Source organism: Euleptes europaea, chromosome 7 (genome assembly GCF_029931775.1).
Source record: "Euleptes europaea isolate rEulEur1 chromosome 7, rEulEur1.hap1, whole genome shotgun sequence".
NCBI lineage: Eukaryota > Metazoa > Chordata > Lepidosauria > Squamata > Sphaerodactylidae > Euleptes > Euleptes europaea.
Window position 1 is genome coordinate 24,894,087 of NC_079318.1, and position 17,702 is coordinate 24,911,788.

At 40.7% G+C, this 17,702-nt stretch overlaps 1 protein-coding gene across 1 annotated transcript in view; it reads right to left on the minus strand.

The window, feature by feature from the left end:
- Positions 1–6,680: 6,680 nt before the first annotated feature.
- SIPA1L2 (signal induced proliferation associated 1 like 2) overlaps positions 6,681–17,702 on the minus strand; it is a 78,264-nt gene continuing 67,242 nt past the window's right edge. Inside the window, exons 20-21 of the mRNA XM_056853328.1 lie at positions 11,075–11,156; positions 6,681–7,893 (exon numbers count right to left, since the gene is read on the minus strand). Coding sequence (XP_056709306.1) covers positions 7,747–7,893; positions 11,075–11,156 — 229 coding nt within the window. The 3' untranslated portion in view covers positions 6,681–7,746. The remainder of the gene's footprint in view (positions 7,894–11,074; positions 11,157–17,702) is intronic.

The following is a 17,702-nucleotide window of genomic DNA, read 5'->3' on the forward strand; positions in this document are numbered from 1 at the left end:
TTGAAGATGGTTATCTTATCACCTCTCAGTCATCTCCTCTCCAGGCTAAGCATACCCTTTCAACCTTTCCTCATTGGACTTGGTCTCCATACCCCTCACCATCTTCGTTGCCCTCCTCTGGACACGTTCCAGCTTGTCTACATCCTTCTTAAATTGTGGTGCCCAAAACTGAACACAGTATCTAGGTGAGGTCTAACCAGAGCAGAGCAAAGTGATATCATCACTTCGCGTGATCTGGACACTATACTTCTGTAGATACAGCCCAAAATCGCATTTGCCTTTTAAGCTAATGCATCACACTGCTGACTCATATTCAGTGTATGGTCCACTAAGATCCCTAGATCCTTTTCGCACATACTACTACCTGATGAAAAATTACTGGTCCCTGATATATTTCTATAAGTTCACTGCTCACAAATCCTGAAGCATCAGAAAACAACTCTGTTCTGCTAGCTACTGGCAGAAGAGCAAGAGTCCAGTAGCACCTTAAAGACTAACAAAATTTCTGGCAGGGGATGAGCTTTCATGAGCCACAGCTACTGCTAGTGACAGACTAACACAGCTACTAATTGTGATCTATCTGTTAGCTGCTAGCCAGCGTGGTATAGTGGTTAAGAGCGGTGGTTTGGAGTGGTGGACTCTAATCTGGAGAACTGGGTTTGATTCCCCATTCCTCCACATGAACGGCAGATGCCAATCTAGTGAACTGGGTTGGTTTCACCCCTCGTACACATGAAGCCAGCTGGGTGACCTTGGTCTAGTCAGTTATTTCCAAACTCAGCCCCACCTACCTCACAGGGGGTCTGTTGGGGGCAGGGGAAGGGAAGGTGATGGTAAGCTGGTTTGATTCTTCCTTAAGTGGTAGAGAAAGTTGGTATATAAAAACCAACACGGCATATAAAAACCAACTCTTCCTCCTCCTCCCCAGGTAATCCTTAAAATGAGGCCATTCTCCCCAGCCAGTCAGATGGAAGTGCAATTAGAGAAACTGGACCAGCAACCTTTTGGCTACCAGTGAAGGTGGCTTTAGATTGCCCAAAAATGTGGCCTAAAATGGGAGGGACTCTGGTTCATAGAATCATAGAGTTGGAAGGGACCACCAGGGTCATGTAGTCCAACCCCCTGCACAATGCAGGAAATTAACAACTACCTCCCCCCACATCCCCAGTGACCCCAACCCTCCCCCCGCCATGCAGGATCCCACAATCAAAGGTTCAATGGAAGAGTCTCTGCTTTACATGCAGAAGGTCACAGTTTCAATATGCGACTTCTCCAGATAAAAGGAACCAGGTAGTTGGTGATATGAAAGACCTCAACCTGAGATTTTGGAGTGCCACTGCCGATCTGAGTTGACAATACTGACCTTGATGAACCAAAGGTATGATTCAGTATAAGGCAGCTTCATGTGTATTCATATTTTGGCAAGCTGAATATTGAAAACATATATCATTATATTGTTTATATTTTAATGATGCTAGCAGAAAAGTATAATTGAAAGCATAATCAGGAGACATGACTCACATTTTTCATAATAGCTGCTTTTTGTGTTCCTTACACTGTGGCCAGTTTTACTACTGCTTGACTACAATTATCGTGTGTTCCAGTGGTCACCGTTCTTACAATACAGACATGTTTACTAGTATCTGTTCTTAAGGATAGTGTCTTATCAGAAATATGGGACAACCACCAAAAATGGCAACCTGCAGTTGAGTTTCCCCTCTCCCTTTCTGAAACATGTGTAGTGCAGCTTATTCTGTATCCTGATGCCATTAATTGTACATCATTGGCTGCCTCTGGCAAGGACAGGAAAATGGTCAATGAAATTGTGTCAGGACTCAAAACAAGCCGAACATGTTACAGAGGAGAGGGCAGGGGAAATGTTAATGTTGATAATGTTTAGTGTTAATCTGAGTCCTTTATTACCCCAGTGGGTAAGAACAAATGCGAGCAAGAAGACATAGACAAGTTTTCTGATACAAATTAAATGGTGTATTAAGGTTCTGTTATTAAGGAATTATTAATTAAGGTTACTCCCTTAAGTACTTACCTTCAGTTTAATCACATTAATCTGTTCTCTCTTATCTTTTGGCGGCAGTCTTTCAAAGATCCTAATGAAGTCCTACTTCAGATTTCTTTTGTCAACATTTCCCTCTTCCTATAGCCCTTTTTTCCTACTGAATACTTTATAACACTACTATCATCTTCTCTACAGATCTTCTCCTACAAATGTGAAACATGCTGTGATATGAGAGAATTATATTAAGCATTAACATCTGGCAAAGAAAGTAAAGGAAAATGAAACACACACACCCTAAAGGAAAGGCAGCAGCTATTTGGAAGACAATGATTTTTAACAACAGTTGTCATCCCATTTAGAGAGATGTGGAAATGGTTGCTATTTTTTCTGCCAAAATGTCAAGATACTATTTTATTGATGTTATCATAGAAATGACAGAAGGCCACGTTAATCAAATAAATTGAGAATCCAGGCCTTTGGAAACATCCATCAGCGCTTTCTAGTGACAAGAAGACTGAAATCAATTGAATTTTGTGACTCACTCTAGCAATATTCTGTATAAGTAGCAACACAGAACTAGCGTGGTCCACAAAGCATTTCATTATAGCAAATCCCATTCATGTGAATGGGAGGCTCATTCCCCGTGATATTTGACTATGTCTCCCAGGGAGTAGCCCCTCCTCAATGACTGCAGACTGTGCTGCCAGGAAAAATTCCACTTAGCTATCATCCTTACGGCGATATCCTGAGGGCAGATGAGCAAGAATTCATAACTGTTTGACAAGGAAGTTTGATGCTTCCATGCATACTCATACAATAGAGGATCCTTCTGTGTTAGAAGCAAAGATAATTCTCTCTCTTGCCAGTCACCTTCATTTCTTTCCTGTGGCATATCTACATTTTCCCTTCCATCTCACTTGACTGGTGCATTCTCATTAGGGTTACCTATAAAAATGGCATGATGAGTTTTTTTGTCCATGTTGGTTCACTTTCAGGCCATTTGCCAAAAGGGACAAGGATGATTCCCCACCCCACCCCCACAGCCAGGGTTTTGTTGTTGTTGTTGGGTCAATAAGCTGTTTTTATGGTGGGGGTCCACATAGTGGAACATTTCCAGTCCTTGTCCATGACCTAGAATTTTTTTTTATTTCAAGAACTAGGAATATTAGTTTTCATACATTGTATTTGTTTATTTATTTATTTATCCCGCCCTCAGTGTGAGGTGCTATGCAGATTCTGAAACCTGATTACTAATGGGAGTGATCTATAGAACTGTGACGAAGCTTTGCCTTTGTATTAGAACTGCCTGTGCCTATGACTACAGTCAGCAACTAGTCCTCCCACACAGAGGTGTTTATTACCTACCAGACCCATTTGACCAACCTAGCCCAGCCCTAAACCAACAGCCACAAAGGGCAAGGGTCTACATGTGGTGAGCTGCCTACTTCTGAGCAGCTTGTCCACTTCATCAGGCTACACCAACTGCAAGCCATCCATGCAACTAGGACCAGACCACCCCAATGGCATCCTGAGACTGAACTGCACCAAACTTGGAATCTAAGTCATGGTGGATGCAAGCAAATTTACCTTCCTGTCTGCTGTCTAGCTTTAAAGAAACAAACGGCTCAATAAATGCGCTTCTGTTTAAAAATATATCCTTTAAAGCTTAGTAAGAGGGTGAAACCCCATTCACTTCAAAAATCAATCAGCCAACAAACTCTGGACTATAAAGGTAAAAAGGTAAAGGTCCCCTGTGCAAGCACCAGGTCATTCCTGACCCATGGGGTGACGTCACATCCCGACGTTTCCTAGGCAGACTTTCTTTACGGGGTGGTTTGCCAGTGCCTCCCCCAGTCATCTCCCCTTTACCCCCAGCAAGCTGGGTATTCATTTTACTGACCTCAGAAGGATGGAAGGCTGAGTCAACCTTGAGCCGGCTACCTGAAACCGACTTCAGTCGGGATCGAACTCAGGTCGTGAGCAGAGCTTTTGACTGCAGTATTGCAGCTTAACACTCTGCGCCACAGGGCTCTTGTGGACCATAACCATCACGGTTAATAAAGACAGACTTCAATTTTATATTTATTTCCCTTTCATTCCTTATTGTTTGACCCCACTTCTAATACATCATTCACCGTTTTATATGTGATTCTTTTTTCTATTTTCCCAGTTACTAGTCTGACTTTGGCGTTACAGGAGTTAAATCAACTGTTAGGGGCAGGCACAGGGCCCTATAAAATATACATCACAATATTTAGTTACTGTATTTAGTCCACCTTTCTCATTGAGACTCAAAAGCATACAAAAAGACTTAAACTAGATGAGATTTTAGGAGTTCTTTGTCCACTGAAGAAGGGCTTGTCTGGCATCTATTACGATGGGGGCTCATGAGGAATTGTATGTATATTGAGAAGATATTAATAATTCAATACCTTAGCTTTTCATATGGATCAATTTATTATCAATAAATCTACTTTTTGCCACAATACTAGTAAGCTATCAGACATATATCTTAATTTAATCGGTTGTAACATCCTTGGAAGTAGGATAGTAGTTTCATAGTAAATCTATTGCTGCTGTATTAATGTACTAAAAATAGAAGTATATTAGCAGCTACAGTAGATCACCACAACAGTAATGTTGAATAATTATGAATGTAAAAAGGCATAAAAAGGCAACAATGGAGAAAGAGAGAATGAGAAAATCTTGTTAGCTAAATCCCTGTAAACACCTAAATTATCTGGCAGTTGTTTAAAGGGGTTTAGCTAGTAAGATTTACCTGGTAGTTGGTGAGGCTACCAGGAAGGGAGCAGCAGCTTTGCCCGCATTGGAGCCAAGCCCGTCTTTGGTGGATCCCCTCTGTCTGCTTGCATGGAGAGACACTTTGGCACGCCCTTCATCCACTGGGGTGGGGAGGGAGAAGAATAAGCACCTGTTTCCACCTGGACCAGCAGCTTCTTTCCAGATCTTGCCTATTTAAGACCAGCAGCATTCCAAGTGTGGGGTGAGGTGTCAGGGAAGGGAGCAGCACCTTTGCCCACATTGAAGGCAAGCCTGTCTTTTCTAGCTGTCCTCTCCCTGCCCACATGGTGTGACACCTCAGCATTCCCCTTGTTCACTGGGGGGAGGAACAAGAGCCTGTTTCCGCTTGGACTGGCAGCATCTTTCTGGCACATACCTATTTAAGACGAGAGGTGGTCTTTGGGTTAAACTTATAACTTTTGCAAAGTATTGAAATCAGAAGCTGTAGAATCCGGCCCCAACCATGCAGAGCAGGAGCAACTCTGGCGTGTGGCTGGACAGCTACGCCTGGCTGGTGCAACAGACCATCCTGTGCCACCAGGTGGGCGAGTGCTCCACCGGTTGGATGCTTGCCTGCTTGCCCGTGCCGGGGGGGGGGTCATCTGGGGCAGCTGCCTGCTTGGGGTTTGATCGACTAATTTTTAAGCTGATAATTTTGTATGGCCCGCAAATGATGTTATAAATACCCAAATGGCCCTTGGTGGAAAAAAGGTTCCCCACCCCTGCCTTATCCGGACTTCCCATATCTGGACTGATCTGAAAACTAGGACCCTTCGAAACTGCATGCAGGCAGATCCATGCTGCCTGCTTTCAATGTTTCCTCTCACCTAAAAAATTAAAATACAGGATACACTGCATTGTAGGTGGAGACTGAAAGCCTGCCATTGTTAGTTAGTTTGTTATTGCTCTTGTTTAACTGCTGATACAGTATTCTGGTGAGATAGTTACACTTTTGCTTTCTGATGGTTTAATGTTATTAAAAATATTGTTTAAAATTACATTCAGGCTATGTGTATAAAGTGTGCAAAAAACATAAATGAATTTGGGTCCCATCCCCAAGATATCTCAGTATGTATATACAAAAATTCCAGAATATTCCAATATACGGAATGATCTCAAATACGGACCACTTCTGGTCCCAAGCAGTCTGGATAAGGAATACTTAACCTGTATAAAGTATGTGACTATTGGGCAAAAACCAATTATATAATCTAAGTAATTTATTAAACAAATTGACACCAATAAACAAGTTGGTACATAACCAAATATATATAGATATTACTGGTTTATCTGCGAAAGGATTGCATCTCAAAGAAGGATTACAGAATGGAGGAGGTTTGACTTCTGTAAAACCAGTAATAGATCTTTGGTTACATACCAACTTGTTTTCTCCCCAAAGTGGCCAATTTTAAACATATACACACTTAAAAAGAAATTATGCACATAGGTAGAGAGCTTTGTCTTAAAGTGACAGGTGAGTTTGCATTCAGGAACACCACATATTCCTTTCCAGTCTTATGGACAATACCACATAGATATGATACCTGTTTGCTTTCATGGGCCATATTTACTAAAGTGAGCTTTCTAATTGTGTATTCTAACTGTGAATCTATTGATACTAAGATGTTAATTGAAGCCACTTACTTTCAACACATCACAAGAACTTTCAACCAATACACTCACTTTGTGCTAAAGACAATTAGTCTTTAAAAGATATGAATTGAAGCCATGGCTATACTCTGTGTCTCTGGTATGGAACATAAATAACAGTGATGCAAGGAAAATGTAAATAATAGTGCCACTGAGCTTCTATACAACATACTTTCCTAGGTTAGTGAAAACTGAAGTCTACTGTCTGTGGTTGATATTTTTAACATTTATTAAAAAAGCAAAATGTATGTTCATTTCAAATGAAACAGTTAAAATGTTAAAGCATACAAACACAAATTGTGTACTAGCAGCATCCAATTGTTAGAATTTTCTAGAACTCTGCAGTGAAGTTTTGGCAAGCTAAAAACACATTGCAGCTTGCAACCCACTGCCCTCACCATAGTGCAGATAAAACAAAAGCTTTATAAAATTAACAGGTTAAATAAGCTTAAATAAGGGGTGTTAAATACAAGTCACTTTGCTCCAAGGTTCTGTACAAAGATAAATGAATCTTGCATTATACAAATGTTTTACTGGCTCACAACTTACATGATTTTAATAGTTAAGCTCTCTATAACCATCTTAGCTGAACATGAACTATACAAAGGTAACTGAAGTTGGAGTGAGCTGATCAAGTGAGCTATGTACAAGACATGTATCTTTAGAAAAATCAGAACACTGGTTAAATTCAGGCACCATTTTTACTGCAAATAAATAATCCCTAATGTTTTCGTATCCACACTAGTGTTAAATCATCAGTGCTAATTTTTATAAACACAGTTTTGTGACTATTTAATTCTACTTCCTTTCTTATTGCTATGACAATGTGATTGTGGAAATAATCTACTGTACATACAAAAAAATAGAGCACCTTTCAACATTAAAGTCTAGTTTTCTTTTATCTTACAATACTGAAACCCTAATGACCATGTTTGTTTTAGCATCTTCACTGGAGTACCTGAAAGGCAGAACATAAACCCAACAAGTTCTTCTCCAGGCAAGCCCAAGCCAGAAGTATATTCTAAAATGTCTAAAATGACACCAGGAATTGTACATTCATTTTCACAAACACAAGTGTCTGCCGTTCATTCTGTTTCCTTCAGATAAACATGGAGACTGTTAGTAGTGGTCCACAGCCTTGTTCCAATGAATACGGCTGGACAGAGATTATACTAGAAACATGTAAAATGGGTTGTGAACACAGCGTAATAATCTTAGGCTAATTCAAAACTACTGGTATTATGTGGTTCCAATAATGCTTTTCAGAAACTTGGATATTAGGATTTCTTGTCAATAGTATTGAAAAACCATTCCGTAAATTTTCTTAGTTGAGCAGCTGCTGTTTGCGATTCTTCCTGAAGTCTCATGTTATCTTGTCTCAAATGCTGAACTTCAGCTTGGAGAACAGCTTTGTCTTGTTTTTCCTAGACCACAAACAAAGGAATTGAATGACAGTTACAGCCATTATGCTTATTGCTTATGTTTTCCAGTGAGTTGATTTCTGTTCCCTTTAACTCCCAATGTACCATGACAGCTCTGGAACTCTTAAGCAGAATTCCCAACTTTTCCTGCCATTTTGTTCTAAAGAAGGTAGCTTTGCAGACTAAACAAGAGATTGTATAATCTGGATTCTATAAAAGAGATATGTGAATACAGTACACTTCAGAACATACTTCATTAAAATCAAGAGATCACTTCACAATAATATATAAAATTTTTAGAGCCATACATCATACTAAGGAAAAATGCACAGACTTGCAATAAAACAGGAGGCCTTAGAAGTACTTGGAAACAAATGACTAGGTGCATGTTTTCTACCCTCTGGCTATTCAATATTGCTTTCCAAAGGAGAAGATCAAACAAGTATAGGGGGAAAACCCATGTTGGAAACTGAGGTGAAAACAACTTCCAAATACACATGGTAATAATCCATGAGCTTCATCAACAAGAGGCTTATAGTCTGTTGCAATGAAAAATATCTAGTAGCAATCAAGGTTTAAAGACTATGTGCTATATATACCCGGTGGGCCAGATTGAACAATATGGCTTTCAATTACTTCACTATACATGGAGGGGAGGGGAGGATAAGAGAGAGTCTTACCTAATGAACCAACTACATGTATAGCCCTAATGTTTGAACAGAACATACATAAAATCCAGCATGTGTAGGTTTGCATCAGATGATTCCAAGATTTTATCTGGATAACCAATCAAATGAAATGTGACTCTGCTTTTCTTAGAAAGGGTAATAAAAACTATAGTAAACATAGTATGTACAAAGAACTCTTGCACATCTTAGTTTCTCGCATAAATTGTACTATATAAAAGTTACTGACTAAGGGTTGGAACCCATTTCACCAATTCCCCCCTTACATAGCAGCCCTCCAACTCCCTCTCATGCTGCTCTTGGGGCTTCCCTGTACTCTAGAAGCAGAACTGGAGAGCATTTCAGGCTCCAGTATGTTATGTTGATGGTTTTTACAGCCAAAGAAGCAAGCAAGCAAGCCAAAATGAGCTAAACGCCTCTCTGCTTGCAGCTTATATCGCCACAATCCACCTAGCATGCACGCACGCACACACCCACACACACACCCACACACACACACTTTCTCCAAGGAGTTCAGTGTGGTATATATTGTTCTTTCCTATTAGCCTCTGTACCACCAAAGTTCTTTCTCTTCAGCCTAATTATGGAACTGAACTTGGCTGGGGTAAAAAAAAAAAAAAAAGACTGCCCCCCCCCCAACAGGGGAGGGGATCGGTAAATAGAGGGTTTAATATCTTCCAACCTTGCACACATTTTGCTCTAAAAATCAAGCCCCACTTCATACCAATGGAAACAGGTCCAGATTTAAACAAATGGGAGTAATACTGTCATGCGCACTTTAACGTTTAGACACTCTGGTAATATTGCTTAGTACTTCAGAAGCAAAACTGTTCCAGAGGCAGAATTGGTTTAACTTTCAAAGCGTTTCCACAAAGTAGCTATATGCTACTTTCACAGAGGTTACGCAACTGTTCCTTCCAATTGTTTGCAAAAGTGTTTTTTGAAAGCAGATCTTACATAAGGAAGGCAGATGCAAAGAGTCAGAAAAAAACCTGAAAGCAATTTAGATAGTAATTTGTATCACAAGCAAATGTTTAGGTACTTTCAAGGCTAACTCATACTAAAACATTATTTTTTTTCTTAATGTTATCCTAACAGAAGTATTCATGAATTGCCTAAGAAAAAAGAACATACAGTCAAAGCTATACTTACTTATCCAATAAACTAATGCAGTAAAATACATTTTAAAAGCCTATGCTTTAAACATACTTGGCAATTCTGTTTTCTTACAGAAAATAGCTCAATAAGAATTTGAGTTCAGTAAGAATTACAGTCACAGACTGCTATAGCTGTGAAAGGTAGTCATGACCGTGCATCACAATACCAAAGCAAAATATTCCATATTGAAGAGGGTCCCCAACATTAGCTTTTATAATAGACATATCACCTAGGATAATTTATCATGTTCACTGTAAGGAACCCAAACCAATGAGATAGTTTTAAAGGGGGATTAGACAGATTAATGCAGGATAGGTTCGTCATTGGCTACAAGCCATGATGACTAAAGGGAACCTCCGCAAGCAGAGTAAGCAAGTATCTGAACGCCAGTGCTAAGAGGCAACATCAGGGGAAGGACTTGCCTTCTGTGCCTTGCTTGTTGGTCCTGTGCAAGATCACTGCTCTGATCCAGCATGACTGTTCTTACACTCTAGAGCCAGAAAGCATAAGATGCATACCAAGCTCTCCATATTAGCCCAGCCCCTACCTAAATAAAAAGGAATAATTTTGGGAAAACAAAAATAAATGGCTCAAGTCAGACCGAATATTCATGTTTTTTGCTTACTTAATAGATGTATATGCTGCTTTTGAATACCGGGTCAATGACATATATTGCAGGAAAGGCAATAATTAAAGACCACCATGTTAATCAGGTTGCTTAATCCAATGAAGGAAAAAAATTGTCTACCTTCCTATCAGTTCAACCCTGAAAGTTTGAGCAAGAACTTTGAGGTCGGTCTCCTGATTTCAAGCCAAAAAACCCCCAAAGCTAAATAAACTTAGTAAAATTACAGTGATAATGACCACATTTCATAAACTAACCTGCACTGGAATAGTTTGTTGCCCCCCCTTTCCTCCCCAGAAGTGTATGTTTATGCTATTGCCTGTTTACTCATCCATAACACATTATCTGAAGGTTCACTCTACTAGATGAAACCTTCTAGGACACTTTCAGTGCAATCCTAAACAGAGTTACACTCTTCTAAGACCACGGAAGTCAATGGGCTTAGTGGGATGTAGCTCTGTTTTAGGACTATAGTTGAAGACTGCTCTTACTGCCAGAGGCTTTCTAAGCTCTTCCCCAGCTTTGCTATAAAAGCTCTTTCAGCCTGGAGATGCCAGAGCTGAATCTGGACTATTATGCATGCAAAATATATGCTACAGCTCTGAGTTGCAACTCCTCTTGGTGTAAGTATATATTGGGCAGAAATCATACATGCATAGGTATCATAACACTTGAGCAATAAGGGAAACCTTTTTACTGGCGTACAGATTTTTACCTTCCGAAGATCTGTTTGCAATTGTCGGAGGATGACTTCCAGCTGGTTTACTTTTCCAGTCAATGCGGTAGGGCTATCTTCCCTGAAAAATTAAATAGCACTTAACTTGGGGCTATTTTAAAGTATCCTACTTTCCCCCAAATAAATCAGTTCAACACAAAATGCAAGTGAAAATATGATAAGATGTAATCCCTGCAAAAAGAACATGTATGTGAGATCTGTTTCACAAGTTCTGCTCTCTCTGCCCCCACCTTCAGAAGTTAGGCAGGTGGCAGACTTTTTTCACTGACACCTCGCTTATGGACCATCCGGCTCTTGAGACTCACCGGGCACCTATGCTGCTTTCTTTTAAGCCAAGCCAAAATGTTTTTGTTCACCCCGAGTCTAATTAAGGTATTGATCTTTTAACACTATTGTCTGAGAGCTTATTTTAAACTGTCAGATGTCTGTTTTCTATGGTTTATATTTTTATGATGGGCCGGTTTTTTAATGCTGGATGTTAATTAATATCTTTTAACATTTTGTTTTCTTTATTTTTACATTGTGAGCCACTTCAGACAGGTTTCTGCAGAGGTGGAATAAAAATGTTCTAAATAAATAAATAATGTTTGTAGTAAGTCATGTAGAAGTTCACTTAAGTGATGTCTGAAGTATAAGTAGGGTTGGTAGCAGCTGGCGGCTGGGGGGCAGGGACATAGGAGGACTGTCAGAATGACAAGTTATGTAACTTCTGGGAAAACCCAGAAGTGATATCATGACTCTCTAACAGTGCATTCCTAAAGAGAGTTACTCCAGTCTAAGCCCATTGAAATGAATAGGCTTAGACTGGAGTAACTCTCCTTAGGAATGCACTGTAAGAATTGCTGGTAACTCTATGGTAAAACCATAGAGTTTCTAGAGCTTCCAAGAAAGGCATGATATTACTTCTGGCTTTTCCCTGGAAGTAATGTTACACTGACATGGTGATGGTGATTTTTTTCACTTTTCCTCCTGCTTGCCACCAGGGTGGCGGCAGGCAACATGAGCTGGGGGTGGGAAATCTCCCATTCCCAGTGGGTAACTGGCAACCCTAAGTATAACACAGTATCATAATGAAGGTAAAATGCAAACAGATATGATTGCTGTCTTTCTCAATGTGCAAGTGAGTCTGCTAAATAATGAGATGAATGTTGTCACTAGAAATGTTAACAATAAAAGCAGCACAAAACAAGCTGCAACTCCAATCACCTGAACTGCAAAAATCACTCTTACAACCTTTCTATCACTAGAAACCCAAAGTAGTCCTCATGAACCAACTAATTTCCTCAGAAACAAGCAAAATATAGCCTCTTAGCCTCATCGGTTTCCTTTCTCTTTCTTTGTTGTCTCCTTCATTGCCAAAATATTAAGATTATAAGCACCTGAAGAAAAGAACCTGTATTTTTACTTAGGTTACTCTGTAAGTGTTGGGTACTGAAACGTTGTTATATAATTTAATTAACCATTTTTGACATCATTAGAACATGATCAAACTACTTATTCAGAATAAATTAAATCACTGTTCAAAAAAATAACCACTGTGTTGTGGTTCATCTAAAGGCTGGCAAAGTTAGGCCTTTTTATTTAGAAAAAATGTGTTTCATACATAAAAGTTAACCATACTAATTAGATAAAGTGGATGGATTGCTTCTACCCATCTGCCAAATATTAAAAGAGGTAAGTGCAGCTCTTCTCGCCTGTATGCAGTTTATTTCTGGACCTGCTTTCCAACTTGATAGAAGGTGAGAGCAGCAACATTTTGCCAACCATGTCCAGTGTGACTGCTATTCCATTTCAGGGAGAACTAGTTAGCCGCTATGAAACATACCATGGCAAGCAGAAAATTTGGTTACTGAATGTGGCCTGAATGGTTGCCTTTGAAGGGTATTTGGAAGGTTCCGTTTCTGCAGAGTACAGGTTCGTAATAGCTGCTGAGTCACTCAAAACACAATTCCCAGATACCTCTATGGCAGTGATGGCGAACCTTTTAGAGACCGAGTGCCCAAACTGGAACCCAAAACCCATCTATTTATCGCAAAGTGCCAACATGGCAATTTAACCTGAATACTGAGGTTTTAGTTTAGAAAAAACAACTCATACATTAACATCTTTTGTCTTAAAAGAAAAACAAAATAACAGAGCTTTCAATGATACAAACAACTTTTTATTGAAAGGTAAAAGTTTGCATTTGGCATGCTTTTGAACATGTTAATTACATGCTGGGTAAGTGGGTGTTCCTCTTTTAGTAGGGGATTCCACTAAAAGGTGGGAGGCGCTGCAAAGCCCGCGCTGTGGCCCGAGCCCTCTGCTCCCCTCCAGCTATTTCACGCTGTGAGCTATGCTCCCCTCCAACCTAGCTCCTCTCCAACCCTACTACGGGAATCACCTTCACCACAGACTCAACAGGCTGCCGTCCGTGCCACACCCTCATGCCGCATGTGAGCCGCCCTGCTGCATGTGACGGGAGGGAGGAAGCGCTCCCATTAGGCTGCTGGGCAGAAGGGCGGGTGATGTGAGAAATGCCCTCAGGCGCACGTGGAGAGGGGGAGGGGAGCAGCCCAGCCCCGCGTCCCTCTGGCTTTCTCATAACGAATTCAGGCGAACTCTGTGCTGGGGCAATGGTGCACGTGCCCACAGAGAGGGCTCTGAGTGCCACCTCTGGCACACGTGCCATAGGTTCGCCACCACTGCTCTATGGTTTTGGGGCCGATTCACAGTGCTTTTGTTCTTTAAAGTTCTAATGACCTGGGATTGACTATCTAAAAGAAAACCTCCTTTCATATATGACTCTTCTGAGGTCGCTTGAGGAAGGCCTTTGATTATTTATATGGGGCAATGCCTTCTCTGGCATTTGCTTCTACTAGTCTCTAAATGAGCTTCTGAAAGGCTTTAAGACCCTCTGGCTAGTTGTATTAATGTTCCAACATTTTATCCATCATTTTTAATTGGTTTTTTTCTGTATAAGTTTGAATTGCGCTTTTAGTTCTGTATACTGCTGCAAGAGCTATGTGCTACACATACAGGTTAAGATATTAAAACAAGCAAATAAAATCAATGCCTAAGGCACAGAACAGCCTGACAGGTTTCTTATGGAACTCCTACTTTGGGATGGGGGATGGGGTCTAGAAAAACCAGTATTTTCAAGGCACAAGACCATACAGTTCAAATTCTGATCCTGTCTATTCTAATTGGCAATGAATATAACTGGGGGTCTTCTACACGCCAAAGCATGTACTTTATCACTGAGAAAAGACAAAAGAAGTCCCCAACTACAAACCTACCTAAGATCTTAGAAGTTCACCTTCCGAACACAGATTTACCTTTCTGTGTAACAGAAACTGTCCTCCCATCTTCTGCTTACAAACAGTTGCTCTCGATTAGTATACAAAGTACCCCTCTATTCATTTGTAGGAGTAAATTGGGTGATTCTACCATCATTTGCCCCTCCTCAGTAACTGATTTTCCTTGGATATTGGTGTGTGCGCCCAAATATTCTCCCCTAACCAATACTTTGACTGATGATTCTTGCTTGTGCAATTTTGCCTGGTTGCTGCCCACTCACAGTTTTGCGTCCATACTTTATTAATTTCATTTATTGAGAAAATATGTTCCACACCACTCTGATAGCCTTCTAGTATGAGACAGGTATCTAATTACTCTCACTCATACGTTGCATTGTACTTGCTTTTAGACTTCCTTCTGTTCTATGGCCTATTAATGAGCTTCTTGAGCCCTACCACTTTCTCTAGTTATGATTTACTTACATCTGACTTTCCTTAGCTGAAGATTCCATGGCTCAGTTGAGCTCCTCAGCTTCTGTTGTTTTCCTTTTCAACAGCATTTTGCTGATGGGTGGTTTTGACGGATGTCAGAACCCGCCCATCAGTGACAGATGTCAGAAGACACCAACGTTAATGAATGGAAATGCTTATAAAGTTATTTCACAGGCTTGATTTCCTTTCTAATGTCCATGGCAACCATTCTTGAGCTTTAGCAGCCCAGAGACTCCCATTTTGATTTAATTTTTGTGGACTCCCCCCACCAAGCCTTTGCCTCCTTCCACACTAATGCTTATCATGCATTGGTCAAAGCAAGAAATTTCCTTATAATAACATATACATGGCTGAGCAGAGGTATGAAGGGAAACACTTCCAGAACTGCTCATAGAAACAGACCTACATCCCACAAAACTAAATCTTCTGGTATTCAACTGAAAACGGTCATTATTACTGTCTGTAGATACAGAGTGGTGTCCACCTCTTTGGTGAAATCGTTTGCATTGGAAAATAAGAGTGAAAACCAGTTTAATTTTATACCTGAGGAAATTATGACTATATTAGGTCTCCAGCTCCTTAATGCCATTCAGCCAATCAGAGTTTGTAGGTCTGAGCTACTGGATCTTGGCAACACAATTTCTGGGACAGAGCTCTGAATTGATTTAGAAGCTAGGTGATGATGGACAGTGGTGGGTCTAAAAGCTCCTCCCCTTTGACAGGGGGAAATCAATTCTATAATTTTTCCAAGGATAGGAGTCCCTGCTAGGGGTGTGCATTTGGATATGCTGAACTGGAAAAAGCAGCTATTCAAATGGAGTCGAAAAGCCAAAAGCCAAAATAAATTCAGCTTTTTTCGGCTTTCCCGTGGCCCATGTAAGGGCACAGAGGGAATTTTTTTATATATATAAATTAAAGCCCATTTTGGCTGGATCACCATCTTGGGTGGTGATCTGCTGGGCTTCCAGGTGGTTTCTGCTGGGCTGGCAAAGGTGCCCCCCTTGCAGGATTGCTTTGGAAGGTGAAATCTCCTGTTGCCCTTTTCCTGCCTTTGGATGGTTTCCAGGGCAACGGGGGGTGGGAGGCACCTTGAAGGGACAAATAGGAGAGCTTGCTGGAGCTTTCTTATTTGGCCAATGACTGCAATGCATTTTGCATTGCATTTTTGCTAGGCTGCTGCATTCCTAATGTGGATTGCATCAACCTGAGAGGGGAGGATGGCAGTGGGGGCAGAAAGTTAGAGTGGCCAATAGGTTTTCAGCTTAGGGATAACACTGCTCGTTCACCCATCACATAAGGTTTTTTTTTTGCTTGGATTTCATTCAAATTTTTCTGTGCATAGCCAAAGAGCATAAAAAGGAGGTCTGGTTCCAAAAGACCCCATTCCAGACAGAGGTTTGAGAGAGTTCACTGCAAAGCTTGGCTTTAGATGTGCTTCTCCCTCTGGGTTTCTGGTGCTTCAACTGCTGCATCCTTTGGTTTACTGCCTGCTTGCGCTGGATTCTTGCTCCCTGCCTGCTGGCTGGAGAAGACATCAAATGGTTTGAAATAATTGGTTTATTTTTAAATAATTTGGGTGTGTGTGTATGAAATTTGCCAGTTGTACCTTTTAGTCTTTTGCCTATTGGTGGGTTGGGGGGGGGGGTCAGGGCCTTATGAGACCTAAAGGCCCTTCAATTGCCTTGAGTTTGGTTTGGGTTCCCTGTTTGTTAAACGTTGTTTAAGGTTTTTTTTGTATTTTTAGGGCCTTTTATGTGTGGGTGGCTCTGCTGGGGTTTTTTTCTGAGCTGTTTTTCTTTGGTGTTTTTGGGGGCTTCCTTCACCATTGGATAGATGGGGCACCCCCTTTGGGGGCCCATAAAAATGGACCCCCTGACCCAAGCTTATCAAACCTCAGGGTTCTTCTAAGGAGAGTCACTTGCAGCTTTGCTGCAAATTTGGTGCCTCTACCTTGAATAACAGCCCCCAGAGCCCCTCCCAGTTCTCCATATATTTTAATGGAGCCAAAAAAAATTGATATCCGAAAAAGCCAAAAAAAAACCATTTACTGGTATGGGTATTTGGCTTTTTTCGGCTTTTCTGAAAATTTTCAGGTCCGATAAACGCGAATCCGAAAAATATTGAAAAAACAGTGCACACCCCTAGTTCCTGCCCTTATTCCTAGAAACTGGTTTCACATTAGCTTGATAGGGATGAGAGACGCTTGCCTTCTATGACTTTACAAAGACCTCATGGACCACACATTGAGAAACTATATCATATAATAATTATCTGAAAGGTCTCATAGAAGACCTTCTCAGGCTCATAAGAGGTATTTGAAAATATTTAGAGAGCAGTTCCATTACTTTCTTCCTCAAATGCATGTTAGACTGTCAGAACTATTTATGTTCCTGACAAATTTCACTTTATTGCTGAAGTATATCAACATTTTCCTGATAGAACTTTCACCACTTGACAAAATAGGCATATTTAATAATGAGCACACACAGCAGCATATACCTTATCTGTTTCAATTGAATCAGCTTTTTATTTCTACTGAGATGCATTCATGGCATATATAATAATCAGAACCTGAGAGCTATATACATTCCATTTATCCTGAATATATGTAATTTCAAAAAAAGGCAAGCAAAAGAAATTTCATCATGACCACATGTTGTTGTATGTTGATCTTTAGTCCTGCGCGCTAGTATGTAAAAAGGGGTATCTGTGGGACCACCTCTCTGCAAATAATAGCCTACTGGTGGACCCCGGCCAGAAAAGTGTCCAGCTGTCCTCAACCAGTGGAACTCTCTCTCTTGTGAGACCAGGGCCCTGCGGGATTTAGCTCTGCAGGG